We start from the raw sequence: 16902 nt of genomic DNA, 5'->3' as shown, positions 1-16902 counted from the left end.
CTAGTAAATTGAGCAGGTGTATGATGACTGCCTGATGTCTCAGCAGGCTGCAGATGTGTACTTGCATTTATTATAGCAGTTAGTTTAAATCCAATTAATCTTTTTAGCAATTTTACCTTGTATTATCCACTGTATCTCACAATTATTGGTTTCCTCCACTATGAAATATGAAGCACTTTTAGGTGAATAGGATCTCTTGGTTACTGACTGCATGTTAGTTCCAAATTAGAAGTTCTCTCTATGTGGAATGCAACAAGATGCCCTTGATTAGCACACTCTAACAACTGCTATGGGCCTTGACTTTCTTTCAGACTCCACAGAAAACCTCTTTTTCCTAGTTTCTGACTATTTGTGAAGCCGACTCTTTTTATTCTTGAGAGGTATTCAATACTTTGGGTCCCCCCAGAAACTATTCTTCCCCATACGCTGTGCATGTGTGCACACCATGGTGTTACAGGAGCTCTAAATTGTGAGATGTCTGCTAGCTGCTAAGTGACAAGGAACATATCCTGACACGTCTTTTGGAGCAAGACTCATAATTATATTAATTACAGCCAGTTTTAAATAACAGTTCTTAGCCTTTACACAATGGTCTTCATCAGAGAATCTAATATGCTTTAGATACTCCTCCCTCTATCCTCCACACGCCTCACTGGTCCTCAGGGTAAGCAATTTGTCAAAGATCACTGCATAAATCAACGACACACTTCTAATTAGGGACCAGGGATCTGAACGTAGTCACAACAGGCTGCTCCCCTTACAAAGCACCTTGCAAAATAAATAACAATCTATAGTAGCAAGAGAGATGCCTTTCCACTGCATTACTTACTAGCTAGTAAGATGCTTTACTCAAACACTGACATGTAAACTTCAAAAATAAAGGTTTGATATCGCCAGGCACACACAGTCTGGCACATGCAGAATCTGATGGTAAATGATGCTTAAATAACATGATGTCAGTATGTCAGGTTAGAGAAGCTCCAAGTTCAGAACAGGATCCCCCCACAAACCACTAAAGTTACAAAGTGCTTGCAGGCAGCCTCCTTCCAGCTGGCCATGGTGGACTCAGCACATCTCCCACTGCAGCAGCAGGTTGTTCCCTCTGTCAGGGCAACAGATTTCTGGAGAAAACATGCCAGTAACATCTCCCCACTGCCTTTCAGCCTCCACCAGACAAGCCAGCCTTAATGCACGAGAAGTAAAAAGCCCCAAAACTGCAATTCTCTCACACCGTGTCCAATAGACTTCCACTGCCTTAAAACCATAAGCCTTGACGTGTCTGTAGGAACAGACAAGCAATGCACTGTCCCAGGCACTCCAGAGAGTGTTACGCAGTCCCAAACCCCATTGTTAAGGTGGTATGTGTAGCTGTAAGATGAACATAGGGGCACAATAGTTTTGCCATCAACTCTGTGACACTTGGGGAGTTCAGACCACACTATGCTTCTCCAAAAGCTCAGTCACTGCACCACAACATTTAAACACAAACACAACTGTGAAACTGCTGTGTGGAGGGGGAAGACTCCAAGCAGATTTCAGTTCCTTTTGTAGATTCCCATTTCCTTTGAATCCTGTGTGTGACTGTGCTGTATCTTCCTTGCTAGAGGGATTTGAAATGTTCACAATTTCAGGCTTGCTTTTGCAATTAAGAGCTTAAGAAAACCATCCCAAGGAACAACTGCAATTTAACGCCACATTTTTAAACATTTTGCTATTAGGCATGGAATACGTGGAAATCCTAAACAGTGAGGCAACACAAACAACATTAACTTGGCTGTCTCCATACTGCACTTCCTGCCTGCTGCCTCCCTTGTCCTCCCCCTGTGTGCTTCCCTCTCCTCCACCTCTGACTTTGCTGGCCTGAAGGGACTGGATCAGGGAACAGCTGACCTGCTGGGAGCCCAGTGCTGCCAATGAGACACAGAGCTCAGGGAAGAGCACACCCCATTACTTGAACAAAACACAGCTGCATTCAGGGGCTGAAGGATGAACTTGAAATGAAAAGCATATCAAGTAACAAAACAGCCTTCAGCTCCTATATTTAAACTCCTTTGTTGTTAATCAGCAGTGCAGTTTTCATTTTTGTAGGAGCCATCCATCTTCTTTCCTGATTTGTCTTCAGGAACTAACTACAAACTGGCCCAAGTACGTAGCAGTGGAGCAGTGAGCCTGAAGGCCACGTGCTGTTCATGTTCTGCTGCATTTTTTGAGGAGTTCTTTTATAGGAATGAGATGTAAAACAGGCATTTCTGAGAAACCAGAGAGCCCTCGTGCAGTGACAGCCTGATGTTCACAGGGGAACCACATTTTGGAGATGCCACTTAAGTTCAATCGTTATCTAAACGTATTTATAACTCTCAGTTCTTGCTGTGCAGACACACACATCCTTGATGGAGAGAGAGAGCCACACACAATGAAAAGTGTACTACATATTCAGAGCACTTCTGCTTTTGCCAATCATTTATGCTCCAAGGATGATTCGTGCGTCCCCAAAATTCACTTGTGTATGAAAGGGATAGCAGTGGGGCCCTTTCAGCCTCCTGTGCTTTTGTCACTGTCCCAGTTTTATGGTTAAAGAAACCTGAGACTACAGCAAAGCAATCTGCTCAGAGCCATCCAGGAAGTGTGCAGCTTCCTCAAACCCCTTACTATCTTCAACTTCCTCAAACCCATTTCCTCTTACATACTTTAATACCTTCTGATGCAGCAAATGCCTTTGAGCTGTTTGTTTAGTTTAGCAAAAATAAGGAAGATCGATTCCTCCTAGAAATGGTTTCGGGATGCACAATTTAAAGATTTGTTTCTTCTTTCTTAATCAAATGAAATAATAATTGGTTATTCTACACGTGGAGTCTGAGCAAATAGGAACTTGACAAATGATTCAGCAAATGGCATGGAAAATTACCATCCCAGTTAGTCATACCCATTTCAGTAATCAATTTAGAATAGTTGATATAATACAGACTTCTTTCTTCCTCCAAATTGAACAGCCAAACTGATACACCCTAATCAGGCTTTCCATTTAAAGCCTCCCAGATTACAAGCAAGATACCAAGGTAATGAATCACACTTCAAGCACGCCACTCAGACATCTGCAACAGTGGCACTGGTTGTTCTCCAGGCTGCTCTCTACTACATTCACAGCATTGGAAATGTACATGAAAAAGCAGCTCTGGAAAAAAAATAATAATAAAACTTGTGTGGTAGGTTCAATAAAATTAGTACAACATGTTCTAAAACCTCCACAGAAGCAAATCAAGGCTGCACACAGCAATGAGAATGCTCCAAAACCTCACTCGCATAAACACCTGCAAGCAGGAAAGCTATTAATAAAATGCTACAGCGAAAGGTTTGGTTTTGAGAGTGCTTGTTACTTTATCTCCCCAAACGACCCTTTCATCTATATTAAGCTAGCAATCACCATGCCAACTTCGAGATTTTCCCCAAATCTACTTCATCCAACTATCAGACCCCACTAAATAGCTTAAAACATAGCAGCATCAGCACAGCCCAAGCCACACTGGCTACGTGACCACAGCTGCCCTTTTTCCTTGTGCACTGAAGCACGATGTCCTCAGGATGCTGAGGGTGCTCTGAGCAATGGCCACCCTCCACCAGGTGCCTCCATCCGTGACTATGGGCACTGCAAAGAATCCCAGCTCATGGAACATTCTGTTACAGTACAGCAAAAGAAACAGAGTTTTAGGAAGAGCAGGGAATCCAGGCAACAGCAAACTGTATGCCAAGCACTTCATTTCTAAACCAAGCCATAGCAGTCGGTGCTCTCTCCTTGTCGCTGGGCTGCATTTGTAACAGCTGAGGAGAAATCCTGGCTGCTGCACAATCAAGTCAAAACTCTCACTGCCTTTTGTTAGGCTCAGAGTTCATCCATGCTGACGAAAACCCTGGGAGCAGCTAGCGAGTCACCTACAATGGGGTGCCTGTTACTGCCAATGCCACTATGAGCAGTAGCAGGGGAGATGTTTGCCAAGTTTGCTTGGTATCCACAAGGGTTGATACAGCCACAGGATGCACAGGGCAGACAAGAAAAGCTTGGTAGAAGATGACTTATTCTCTTCCTTTGAGAGACCCTTTGAGAGCATTCCAAGACAAGCAAGATGTACTCTGAAGTACCTTACGTGGAACCACACGATGCAGAGATTTTGCTGAGGAGCTCCTGGGCAGTTTTAAATGAAAGGACTGCCTCAGTCACTCAGAGCACTGACGTGACAGTGGGGCTGCTCACATTGTACCAAAACCCAACCATGGGGAATAACTGATTTACAACAGGCTTCAAAAGAAAAAAAATTAAAACATTAAGCCTTGTTTTTCTTAGGGAAGTAAACAGTAATTGATTTCATGGTTAGATTTAAGACCTGCACATTACCATCTGTTTAAATTATAAAAATAATTATCAGAAAAATATATATTTTACATAATGTAGTCAGAAAACCTATTATAGTTGGTTTATATGCGTAGCACACCGTTCATCTGACAACAACCTGCTCAACAATTTAAGTGATACGGTACAAGGCCATTTCATTTTCCCTTCTGTTTTCCACGTTCAAACTAATGTGCACAAACCAGTTTACCTTTGACTTTTTGTAACTGGCATCCTCAGCTCATAACGATGGACAATACAATGTCAGACCCAGCAATGTAGTACTTCCTCTTCTCTATCAAACTATCTGTGTTTCTGTCACAAATGATACTTAAAATACTGACCAGTGACAAAAGCACTGACAGAGACGGAAGTCAGAGAACATTATTTTTTCCTCAATTTTCCCAGCTTAATTTGCAAAAAGCCTTGACAAATGCTTTTCCTTTCCTGACAGTAAAGATAGGAAATAGCCTCTTGAGAATTCTTTGTTTCCAAGAATAACAACATGGTCTTGAGGTCTTACCATTCTCGTTGGTCATAATGTAGCATAAGACAGTGCTGTGAATGGTGACATGAAATACACGCTGATTTATGTACATTCATCACAGCTTCTTAATATCATGACATTGACTCCTTCTGCTGTGCAATCTTCAGAGTGAACACTAATCACCTCAACATGCAATTCTGCTGAAACAAGTCTGAACTTAAACAAAGCTGATTTTAATTCAGCTGTGATCATCTCCTGGAGCGGTACACACCAAAGGAGACACAGCCTACCAAGAGCTACATTTCTCAGGCTCCAAAATTACATTAGCCACAAATGCTATGAGCTGATCATGCCTACTTGGAAATGTGAACAGGGACAATAAGGAGCATAAAGCTAGAAGACACCAACAATAATGTCTACAGTAAGTTACAGGTTCACAGTCCGTAGTCACAGCCTCGTGTGACTGCAGTCATGCTGGGGTCCCACTGCAGAACTGATACCTTCTCAGAATCTCCCACAAACATGCAAAGTTCTTTCTGGTCATCAGCAGTTCCTGCAAGCTTCTACCTGGCAATATAACTTGCTTTTCATTCCTAATTTAGATACCCTATTTAAATTTAATACATCTACCCCATTCATTCGGGCTGTGAACTGTAAGTGGTAAAAGAACAAGAGCTGGGGAAAGCTCAGTTTGAATGCAATCAACCCAAAGTTTGAAGTATGGCAAAGCATTTCCTTTCAACACAGCTCTTTCCCTTCCCACTGTCTGCTTTGCCTATCAAGTTTGGAATTTCTGAAAGACAGCAAAGTTCTTCTACACCTCTCCAGCACAAAGCACAGCTGTGCTCCAAACACAGGCCCAAAGCACATCCACGGCTCAAAGTGGAAAATCCATTGTGCACATGACAAGGTTGCATTCTGCCATCCTGTTTCGTGCTTGCACAGTGCAGCACTCCATGAGAAATCCTGATGAAAACCACAGGAGTATTAGCAGAACAGGGCACTATTCAGAATGAATGAACGTGGCAGAATTCCTCCAATTATTTACTTTTCATCAACACCTGAGAGTCTACAAGAAACAGAAAGCTCTCTGACATGTAAACCTCCAGTATGAATGCACACAGGGAGAGTGCACATGCTCCACTACGAAGAACCAGACCATTTTTGCCCCTGCAGTATCCATAAGGATGCATTCATTCCCTGCTCTGCATCTATTCTGACACAGAATGGAACGTATTGACACCAGGTAAACTCTCTCCCAACCACAGGGTCCCAGTGCTGCACCAGTTCAGTCTGCAGCAGAGCTCTTGGCTTGTACTCTACTTTCAGGCTCGATTGTATGGAGCCAGCTAATGCCCGAGGGGAGGTGGAGGTAGAGGTGAAAGCAGGAGCAGTAACAAGAGGGATAGTTCATGACTCCCAGATACATTTTTAGCAAAGTTGATGTGAGAGCAGTGGCTACCTAGAGACAGAGAGCAGCTGCTGCCAAAGAGGACTCTCAGATCCAGCTTGTGAGTCGAGTCCTGAAATCAGAATTGTCCCAGGAATGAATGTATGAGTTCCTACCCAGAGGAGTTACAGCACTGAGTGCCTTCCTTAGCCAGAGTTGAGAAAATTGCTAAATTATCCGTCTTGAGAAGCCTGGAACTGATACTTGAAAACAGCTAACAAAATCCTTGCGGAATACTACACAATAGCATGTGTTGTTTAAGATCAAGAGACTCCAGAAAGAAGTGAAAGTGGGGAACTGTACTTTTAAGAGTTTCACTTCACTGGAGAGCTGGGAAGAACTGAAACAGTGCAGGGAGTTCTCCATCTTACACACAGACAATGTAGGTAAAGAGGAGGCAGGGTAGATGCTTAACTCCAGAGACTGCAGGTTCAAAACACATCACTTGGTGCAGTGAATGGGGTGCATCAATGGGGACTTATCCTACAGAAGAAGAATGCACAGCAAAATAAAATGAAACTTGTGACTGACATTGTTCTATTTTACAGGTATTTACACACTTGAGTACTCAATCCAAATGATACAAGACTAAAAAAGAATACGAGCCTCCCAATTCCTCTCTGTGGTCCTAACCTCAGGAAGGATCACCTTTTAGCTACAGCTTACAGCAGCTTCTACTTAACAGCTGATTACGTATCAAACAGTGAGCATGAGAGCTCTGCCAACATTTCCAGAAATCCCAAGGCATTCATCAACTCAGCTCACATGAGGTTTTGCCAGAACATCAGACCTCTGTGATATTTACACAACAATCACCTTGCAGATCTGAGCGTGACTGATGCATTTGTGTTTTATGGTATGAAATATGCCTGAAGGGAGAAGCAATTTCCTTTTCAACCCTATTTGCTCGCAAACGATAAGCCCAAAGGAATCAGACAAGGATTCATAATTCACACGGTTTGTACTTGTGTTACAAGAACAAGCAAGCATGACTGACAACTGCCTTCTGCTAAGAGCTGACTTGTCACCATCAGCAGGTAAATAGAGCAGCAGATCCTTTTTGCTGTTCCTGTGTTGCAGCACTGGACTGATATTGAAATCATTTGCCTGTCATTGACCCTATGAGCTGAACTTAGGATAAAGCTCAACAGATAAAACAAACAAGCAATACTGTTAGTGCTCACATTCTTTACAAGATACCAAGCCCCTCATAATTATATTTAAAATACCTGATAGATATTGTAATCACCTTATCAATATTTGTAATTTAAAAGTCAGGTAACAAAATCAGAAGTGACAAGCAAATGCTATAACGATTTTTTCTTTTTTGTCTTTTCACATTGTACAGAGTTCAAGCAGAACTAAAGGTCACAGAAATGGCTGAGGTCATGCTCCTATCCCAGCTACATGCAAAACTTCCACGCTGGAGGCCAAATACACCCCTGAAAGACTACACACCATTCGGCAAACGAAAGGTATGTCTGTATATTGCATTGCTCTGTTGACAGACTCATTTTGATACTAAACTAGGGAAAATGTGGACGTTTTCAGACTCCAGTCTCACACAGCACTTAAACATGCCCATAACATTTAGTGGGTATTTATAAATGCTTCAGTTTTTGCTGGGCTAGCAAGAGTACTTCTCACTTTCCGTATCAGACCAGTAGTTTGGCTTTTGTATGGAAACAAGATGTGGTCTGATGCTCCCATGCCCCGTTGAACTTTGTTTAGCCATTCTGTACCTTGTGAGTATTTTTAACAATCATGCTTACAAAAAGTATTTTATGCCCACTCATTCCCAGGATAAGAGTTCAAGGCAGGGGACAAAAGCTATCACATCTTAACTGTACGCTTTTCAGAGTTAGTGACAAGCAACATTAATCAGTTTTAAACATTTATGGTGGCAAGCACACAGGTTCATGAACTACTATTTAAAATAGAGTACTAACAGACTGCTAATTTTAGCAGCCTTGAAAGTGACAGGTTGAAAGAAAAAGATTCCTCAGTATCACAAAAACAAAGCAGACCCTGCAGTTCCCATTGCTTGTTTTTAAGACAGTTCTGTTGATCAGATCTAGTTGAGAAGCAGGAAAACATGAATCAACTTCCTATTAATTCTCTCCGTTGATTTAGTAATACAGTTTCTCCACGTATTTCATGCTTCACACAGTGCTGCTGGACTGTTCCCTACACAAGCTTTTGGCTACCAGGGCCCTATGCACAGATGGGTCCCCGACCTCATTTAGCAGGCATTCTCCTGGCAGCGTAGCTGTCTGATTTTGTAACATATAATTCAAATGGTTCAGTGATTTGGCCAGGGCACGTAACCCACTTTTTTAATGCCTGGTTCATTAATAAAGCTTGCATTCATTAACTGCAGATTCATTTTGCTTAACATTGAACTCCACTACCACTAATTATCTATCTTATATAGCAAATAATTGTGAATAATAAAAAACATCGTTACCGATTTCCTCTCCTGTTTCAGCTCCTGCACATAGCGTGTTAACTCTCCAATGATAAGAGAAGTCATGTTCTCTGAAATGACCTCACGCTGTCCGGCATAGTCATTCATTTCATTTAAAGTGGCTAGGAAGGCTCTAGTTGATGAGTACCTGCAGAGGACAGAAATGCATTTTGCTTTTAGTCCCTTTCTGTTCAGAAATGCACACTGAAAAGGGAGGTCGAATCCTTCTTAAGCATCTATAATTGCTGCATGAGACTAAATACGGATTAGCACAGTTTCACATGAAAAAAAATTATCAAAAGAAAGCCTATCCCAAACACTGACAGTTGTCTGATAAATTAATCTTGATTTAGACAGTTTGACATTGGTTCTTAAAATAGAACACTTTCAGAGTGCCAGATGTTTTTAACCAGCACAGCTCTGGGACTTCACTACTCTAATCTTTACCCACCAATCATTTTCTAGTTACACTCTTTCAAGTCCTATGCTCCACAGTATAGAGTCACCACTGTACCCTATCTGGCAAAGTCCAATCTAAACAAGCAGCCTTTGGTAACATAATGCAGAAAAGAAAACTTTTCCAAGTGCCAGCTGGACATAGATCAGCTATAACTTACAAGCTTTTCAGAAAGACAGTGAATTTACTAACCAGGCATTCACCATAAGCCCACATATTTTATATTTAAACCCTCCATTGCAAGGTTTATTTTTTTCATATTAGATAATCTCCAGTACAACATTTCATGTATTATTAAAAGGAAGAAATGAACATCTGTGCATACAATTTCAAGAACAGCATATTATGTCACTGGCCTATTCAGCAGTGAACCAACAGAGCTACATTTAAATTCCTCTGCTTGTGCTGGTCAGCTGGAAGACAGCTGCTCTGAAGCATTGCACTTGCACATACTAGCAAAACTATTTATATTAATAGTAGTCACATGCAATAAAAACATCTTTTTTAGGTGAACAACTGAAGAAAAAGGGGAGAGATTTAGAGGACAAAGAGGTATGACTGGGGATGAAAGGCATCAGAGAAAAAAAAGGAAAATAAACGGGAAAAAAAAAGAGACCCAAACCAATATAAGCAACTGCATTCATAGCCAAGCTGTGCTGCCTTAAGGGACATCCCAGTTGCAAAAGGCAGGGGATCAAAGAACTACAGGCTGACAATAAGCTTGAAAATGGGATTTTAGACAGGTTATCTCAGTGCAGCATCCAAGGCAGCCAAAGGCTATATGACAAACCCCCAGACGTTGTTTAAAGTCACAGGGGAAGTATGCTGAGGTGAACACTCTATTTAAAAGGTCAAGTGATACACAGAATCTTCTGTGTCACATCACATGAGTCTTTCAGCCCCACTATTCTTTTACAGCAGATGAAAATGTGTAAAAGAAAGAAACAAACACCAAAAAAAAAAAAAAGACCAAGCACAAAACCTAGTAGTAAGCTCCAAATACCCACTTATGGTACAGCTACCCAAAGGCTAAGGTTTCTTCCTAATCCCGTGTATAAACAGCCGATGTGCTGGCAAAATGAGCTTCCTTGTGTAAATATCAGTGTTTTAGGAAACAATAGCATCAATAACTGATTTCCACACAATGTTACTAAAAATAAATAAAAACTAAAATGAAAAGGCTGTTATCTTGCTTAATACGAATGACTAAAGTAGCTGTGCACAGCAGGTAGGAAAGGGGGCCTGGCCCCAAAATCTGAATTAGTATAACCACAGAGTTGGACTTGAAACCAAACTCACATGAAATGTTTTCCATTTCGAGGTCAAGGGTTCAAGTCTGCTGCCAGGCTCTAAGAAAGCAGAGCAGCCTCCTGCAGTGCAAGGCTGCAGGGTCAGAATGTGCTACGCTGCCTTTGTTCAGAACTGATGCATTACTAAAAACTGCAGTGGAATAGTTTCAGAAAAACGTCAGAGTGCTGTAAGGAAAAGGTTACAACTCCAGCTTCTGGCCTGCCCATTGGAAAGCTTCTCTTCTAGAAAGTTCTCTTGAAAGAATAACTTTGATCAAGGGAAGGAATGTTTTTAATGGCACGGTTTACTATCATCCATATGCATTTCCAGTGTCACAGAGTGAAGGAGCTGTGCTTTGACACTTCAGTTGCTCTCTGCAAATGCTACATCAGTCCCTTGCCACCAGGGACACACAGTCCCAATACCTGCACCAGCAGCAGGTAGCTGGGTGCTGCAGAATCTTGTGACAGAAGCCTGTCATGTTCCTCCATTCCAGGCTACTGCCTGCACAAACTCCATCTCCTACTCCTCAAGAGCCACCAATCTCGTGGTGTTATAATATGATCCTTTAAGTAACATACTGATCTGCCTTGTCAGTCCATTTGAGTCATTTAATACTTGTACAGACTGCCCAAGTTTCATGCTAAAATTAACAACAGCCTCCGTTGTTAGAGCTAATCAGAGTTTGGTCATCCACTTCAAAGAATCAAGGTTGAATAGTCTGGCTTGAAGATTTTAAGGTATGTAGAAAAAAATAAAAATAAAAGACAGTACCCAGAACACGTAAAGGAAATTGAACAGTTACAGAACAAATCCAAACTGCCTTAAATCTCCACTCCTTAATAGCTACTGCGTAAGACTGCTTCTGCAGGTATGACCTCTGCATCGCTCTGCCTGACAAGCCAAATCCCAGCAGGCAACTTAGCCTTCCTTTTCCTCTATCATGCATGCTCACCTAGCAGGACATGATGAACGTACCTGTATTCTTCCTCTTCTTTGGAGTTCTTTTTGGGTTGATATTTCTTTGAGAGATTCCTAAAATTAAAAACAAATAAGATGAAAAATCCCCTTCAGACTAAGTGGATAGTTTTTACATGCACACACAAACAGCAGTGTTTCAGTTTCTGATTGCACTGACCAGCTACCTGCCCTGTCAGAAGTGTGTGTGTACTGCAGCAGCACCTGCAGGGCCTGTCACATGTCTGTACTTCAGTCTGCATAGCTGCAAGAAGTTCTGGACCTGAGTAACTCATAAGTTGATGAAGTCAATGCACCTGAGCTCTAGCACTGCTGAAACACAAGTCCCATTCACTTCACAGTCCTTTTACTGATCCTCAGACAGACAAGCTGTAAGAAGTGCCCCCAGCAGAAGGTGCTATTCCATACCCAAAGCAGCCAGCTTGCTGCAGTGCCATTTCCTATAGGTGACATTCGTGACAAAGCACGTTTGCTCATCTGCTGCAGGATGCTTCCAAGGAAGAGAAGCAATCCTAGTAAAGCTGTGGGAAGCTGCATCAGAATTATAAAACCGGGATCATTCTGCAATTATTAATTCATGCTAGCAGAAATGGGAAACATGATCATCCAAATTAGCAGAGTGATTGCATCTCATTACTGCATATTCACCTAATTATTTCATTTTAAAATACTTATATGCTTAATAGAAATCTGTGATTGTATCTTGAATGAGGAAGTTGAACATAACTTGGTTAGCACACCTACCTTGCAATATAACTTCAAGTTAAATGGTGTGCTGTCTGTCCACCACTCAGCACACCTGGCTGATGTTTAAAGCTCAGAATTACAAGATATACTTGGACTATAACAAATATAGCTCCACACGTTTGAAACAGTGCAAACCTGAGAGCAGACAACTCTTACTTGGCAGTTAAGACCTTTTCAGTGCTGCAGTGTTGGGATCTCATGCACTCTAAACTTAGCCTTAGTCCTTTCTGCCTTCCTGCAGCCTCTGCTACCATTCCATGAAGCAGGAACCACTTGTTCTAACTTTACAAGTTGTTTTTACTGATTCCAAGTGACATTCAAGTGGTATTGATGGAATCACTGTCAGAGGGACTACGAAACGTCACTGCCCTGTGTATGGCAAAGTCTTCAGAGAACTCCCAGAATGCATCTCATGGAAAATAGAACAAAACCCACCACTACCAACCCTGCTTTTTCAGGGATGTAACCCAATCCCCACTGCATGCTGTTTTTACTGCTAACTGGGAGACAGCAGGGCCTCTTGCCTCACATTTCTTACTCATGCTTTTTCCCTATGGAATTAAGCAGCATCTGCCCAAACACAGCAGTAGCCAGAACCCTGTCAGACTTGCATGGACACGTGTTCTTCAAATAAGTACCCCTCCTGGGAGGCCCCCAGATGAGCATCTCCATTCCAGCCTATTCCCTCTCTGCAAAGAGGATGCTCTGGAACAATGAGCTCTTCTCTAGTTCTGCATACAGCAGCTTCAATTAAATATCTGCACAGAAAGTATTGTGCAAACGGTTCTGTGTGATTACAACAACTCTTACAAACATTTGTAGACACACAAAGAAATGCCTCCATAAGTCTGCTTAAAGAGGAAAGTGAAAAACAAGGAAACACACTGAAGTATGCGTAAGAATACCTTACAGTGCAGTAAAAATGCATGCTAATACTGTGCCACCCCATTAATTCTGACATACAAACTATTGTCTTCTGAACCTTTGAAGGTACAGAAATGCTGCTGGGCTAGGGCAGAAACTAGCAGGAAGCATGTGCTTTCACAGGAAAAGAAGTCAGAAAATATAGTAAGGATGAGCCACTCAGTTAAACATCTTATTGGTTTTTATGTACTTTGTAAGGCACACAGAAAGCATGCATTCTATTTATTTGGTCTTAATTACTACTTTTCCTCTCCTTTTTTTCTCCCATCAAAATAGCATGCAAAGCTTTAACCAGGATGCTTCCAAAAAACAGAAGTGATACCGAATCCAGAAGTGATACTGAACCCATTCAGAGGCAGTATGACTCTCACATGCTGAAGTTCAGCATGCAATTATGCAGTGTCACAGCCAGGATATCGGCACTTCTCGGGTTCAAGCTCATAAAGCAACGACCTTCAAGTCTAACTGTGATTAAAGAAGCAACCAAGACTTAAGAAGACAGATGATAATAAAATAGCAATTCAGAAAAGATTCTGTGCTACCCTGTGCACCTGCCTCTGATTCACGTTTGTTTGCCTTTCACTCAGCATCATTCTTCTGCCCTTCCAGCTTGCTTCTTTGTTCCCTTACTTCCACTTCTTTGACATCTTGTTCTTCCTCCCACACTTATCATATATCAGAAGTTCTTGGTTCCCAAAGTATCCTGACATGCAAGGCATTTTTCTTTGACTCTGTCCTCCTCAAAGCTATCTATCCATCTTCACATCAGACTTTTGATGCTTTCTGACACTCAGTTTGTGTGCAATGAGGCACGTACAGGCTACAGGAGGACGAGGGAGCACCACTCCGTCACTGGCAGGAGCATCCCACGTGTCCATAACCAGCTGAAGTTCAAAACAAAATGCAGCAATAAGTGAGCCCTCCACATCACCCCCTTTACACTAAAGCAATGTGACACACACAAAAGGTTTGCCACAGGCTTGGGGATGTTTATTAAAAGCAGATGTATGATTTATTTTTATTTTTAATGGCTAGAACTGTTTTATCTCAACATTTGACAGATCTGCTTTGCCTTTTTCCCTTTATACTTCAGACTCTCAGACGACTCCAAACAACACTGTGTTTCAGGGCTCCCCAAGGATGAATGCATTATTTGTCTTTAAATCTCACCCGGGGGTGAAAGCACAAATGCAACTATGAACATGGGAATTAAAAACAGAGAGAAAAGAAGTGGAATAAGTTTGCTCTGGAAGTCTGGGACAGAGTAAGAGACAAAACTCAGGTGTTGAGAGCCTCTGAATGCCATTATCAGTGACTATCTCCCACTTCCCATAAGCATATTATTTATTCTCTTGATTTCACAATTATGCTCCTTACACCTAAAATCCATCATCCCAAAAAATTCAGAGGTTAAAGGGTGTAATTCTCTGCACAACAGGCTTACTCACACAGACACTATGCTGGGCTTTCCCAGTTTACTCATTCTACGTTTCTTCCAGCTCACTTTGCCTTTGTAATTCAACCTCATCTCCATAGGATGTGAGCAATTTGTTCCTGCACAGCTCATTTTCAGTTTCCTGCTTGTCTATAACAGATACCCTGGGGAATCCTTGTGGCATTCCCCTGAGAAAGCACATAACCATAAAGGCAGGGCTTTATCAACTACCAGTTCCTAGTAAATAACAGGCCATCACTCATCTCAAAAGCCATTAAAAAAATCATCTGGGCTTTTTTTATTATTAATAAATAGACATTGTGCTTTGTGTACATACAGATCAATCAGCAGCACAGATCTGATTCTTTATCAATACTGAGAAGATGGGAGGAGCTCTGATGTACATAATCAGAACAAAAGGTACGGATGTACTGGAGGGGTTAGGAAGCATTAGTCTGTGCTCCCCTTTCCAGTCAGCTGTCACTCCCATCACTGCTCCACTCCCTCTCTCACCCTGGGCAGGTTAAGAGCCAGCCATTGTGTGAGGTTTCTTCATCTCCTTTCTTTTCCATTCACACTGGACCTGATCAAGATCCAGTTTTCTGGGGCAGGTTTGCACATCCTCAAATCCTTACGAAAACCCAACGTCCTTACCAGAAAACACCTAGCAAGAGCTCCTAGTAATTCAGCTGCTCAAGTTAAATTCATAGGATTTCTGCTCTGTTTAGGAGACACATTACAAGAACCTCGGCAAACTTGTAAAACTGTCAAAACACAGATTTTAGGCTGCAGTCTGACTCATAGGCAGACTAAATGTCCAAGTGTTGAGACTGACTTTCTGGCCTGCAGTTTCTCCAATACCAGTTTATGAGCTTGTCATACAAAAGAAAAGAAAAAACACCCACCCTAAACTTTGTGCTACAGCAAATTATCGCTGTTGTGCTGACTTCTTAAACTCTTCAGAATTCATTTGCAGTCGTAGTTTCATGGTAAATATTACAATGCTATCCCCCAAAGCCTTTAACTATGAGTAGTACATCATGAGTAAGCCCCAGTATGCTCCTCAGCCATGTAAATAACTTCTGTTACAGAGCACATGCTTTTCATCAGAGATAAGAACATTGTTAAATTAAACTTGCTCTCAGTTCTTGAAAGTAAAACTACTCTCCATCTAACAGCAATCATATAACCCAAGCAAATTACTACCACTGCACCATGAGTTTACATTTGACCACAGGCACTGAACAGATGCAACTCAGAGTGCAGACCTTTGCATGCCAACTTACCTAAGCTGCTTTGCATAGCTGAGTTCAATCTCTGCTCTGTCTTTGACAAACTTGATGTATTTTTCCAGAACATCAATACCCCACTGTGTGTGTTTTTCTAAACTGTCAAACTGGTCCTGCAATGAATAATAATAAACAAAGAAGTTTAGTCTCATTGAACCAAGGTAACTAAGAATAATTTCCAATTATTACATATCACTTTTTATGCTGTTATTAATATTTTCCATTACCACAGTGAGACATTTTTTAGCAGCACAGGTTCTTACACCAACAGAAATCTGTTTTAACAGATCAATAATGCTCTTCAGTTTTCATTTCTAAATCACTTCCATTGCAGAAATCTTGGCCATCTCACCAAGCAACTTTATAATGCAAACGTGTAAGGCAAGTGACAAGAAATGCATTCCTTGAGCAGTATTTTATTTTACACTGAAGAGTCCTTAGAAGTTCTGTGAATCTGAGGTCTACACCTAAATAATAGTTCTGATCTTAGTCTAACAAATACATTTGTAGTACAGCTTTGTCAGTCTAACGCTCTGAAAATACCACTTAGAACAGGTAAAGCTTTCTACAGAACAGGATTTACTTCCCCTGCAGCCTCATGAGCTGCTCGAAAATAAAAGCCACGCTAACAAAAGATGCCACAAAATTACATTCATTATGTTTACAGCAAGACTTCTTGTCTGTCCACATTCACATACAGATGCTGCTTTGTTCCTCAGACATTGTTGCCCTCAAAAACACAGTCACACATGTTTCCAATAGAATCCTTTTTCAATCAAAAACATTCCACAAGTCCGTTTGGGATTTGCAAATGCCAGGAGAAATTAAGCGACTCTAAATCCAAATTAATTACCTAAGCCAACTTATTACTATATACTGAGTTAACCTAAATTACCTTTTTCTATTTTTTCTTTAATTTAGTTACTTCACCTGCACTCAAATTCCACAGCCATCCGTTCTATATGGCATTTCAAAAGTCACTGCTTCCACAACGCTT

At 41.4% G+C, this 16902-nt stretch overlaps 1 protein-coding gene across 16 annotated transcripts in view; it reads right to left on the bottom strand.

The window, feature by feature from the left end:
• FNBP1 (formin binding protein 1) overlaps nucleotides 1-16902 on the bottom strand; it is a 76022-nt gene that overhangs the window by 41472 nt on the left and 17648 nt on the right. For all 16 annotated transcript variants that reach the window (XM_065737459.1, XM_065737456.1, XM_065737457.1 and 13 more), the window contains exons 2-4: nucleotides 15903-16018; nucleotides 11511-11567; nucleotides 8786-8933 (exon numbers count right to left, since the gene is read on the bottom strand). In XM_065737459.1, the coding sequence (XP_065593531.1) occupies nucleotides 8786-8933; nucleotides 11511-11567; nucleotides 15903-16018 (321 nt within the window). The remainder of the gene's footprint in view (nucleotides 1-8785; nucleotides 8934-11510; nucleotides 11568-15902; nucleotides 16019-16902) is intronic.

This window comes from Cyrtonyx montezumae, unplaced genomic scaffold, assembly GCF_038088225.1.
Source record: "Cyrtonyx montezumae isolate F1298 unplaced genomic scaffold, pur_monq_1.0 scaffold_20, whole genome shotgun sequence".
NCBI lineage: Eukaryota > Metazoa > Chordata > Aves > Galliformes > Odontophoridae > Cyrtonyx > Cyrtonyx montezumae.
Note: the sequence above shows the minus strand (reverse complement) of the source record. Positions and strands in the feature narration are given on the sequence as shown.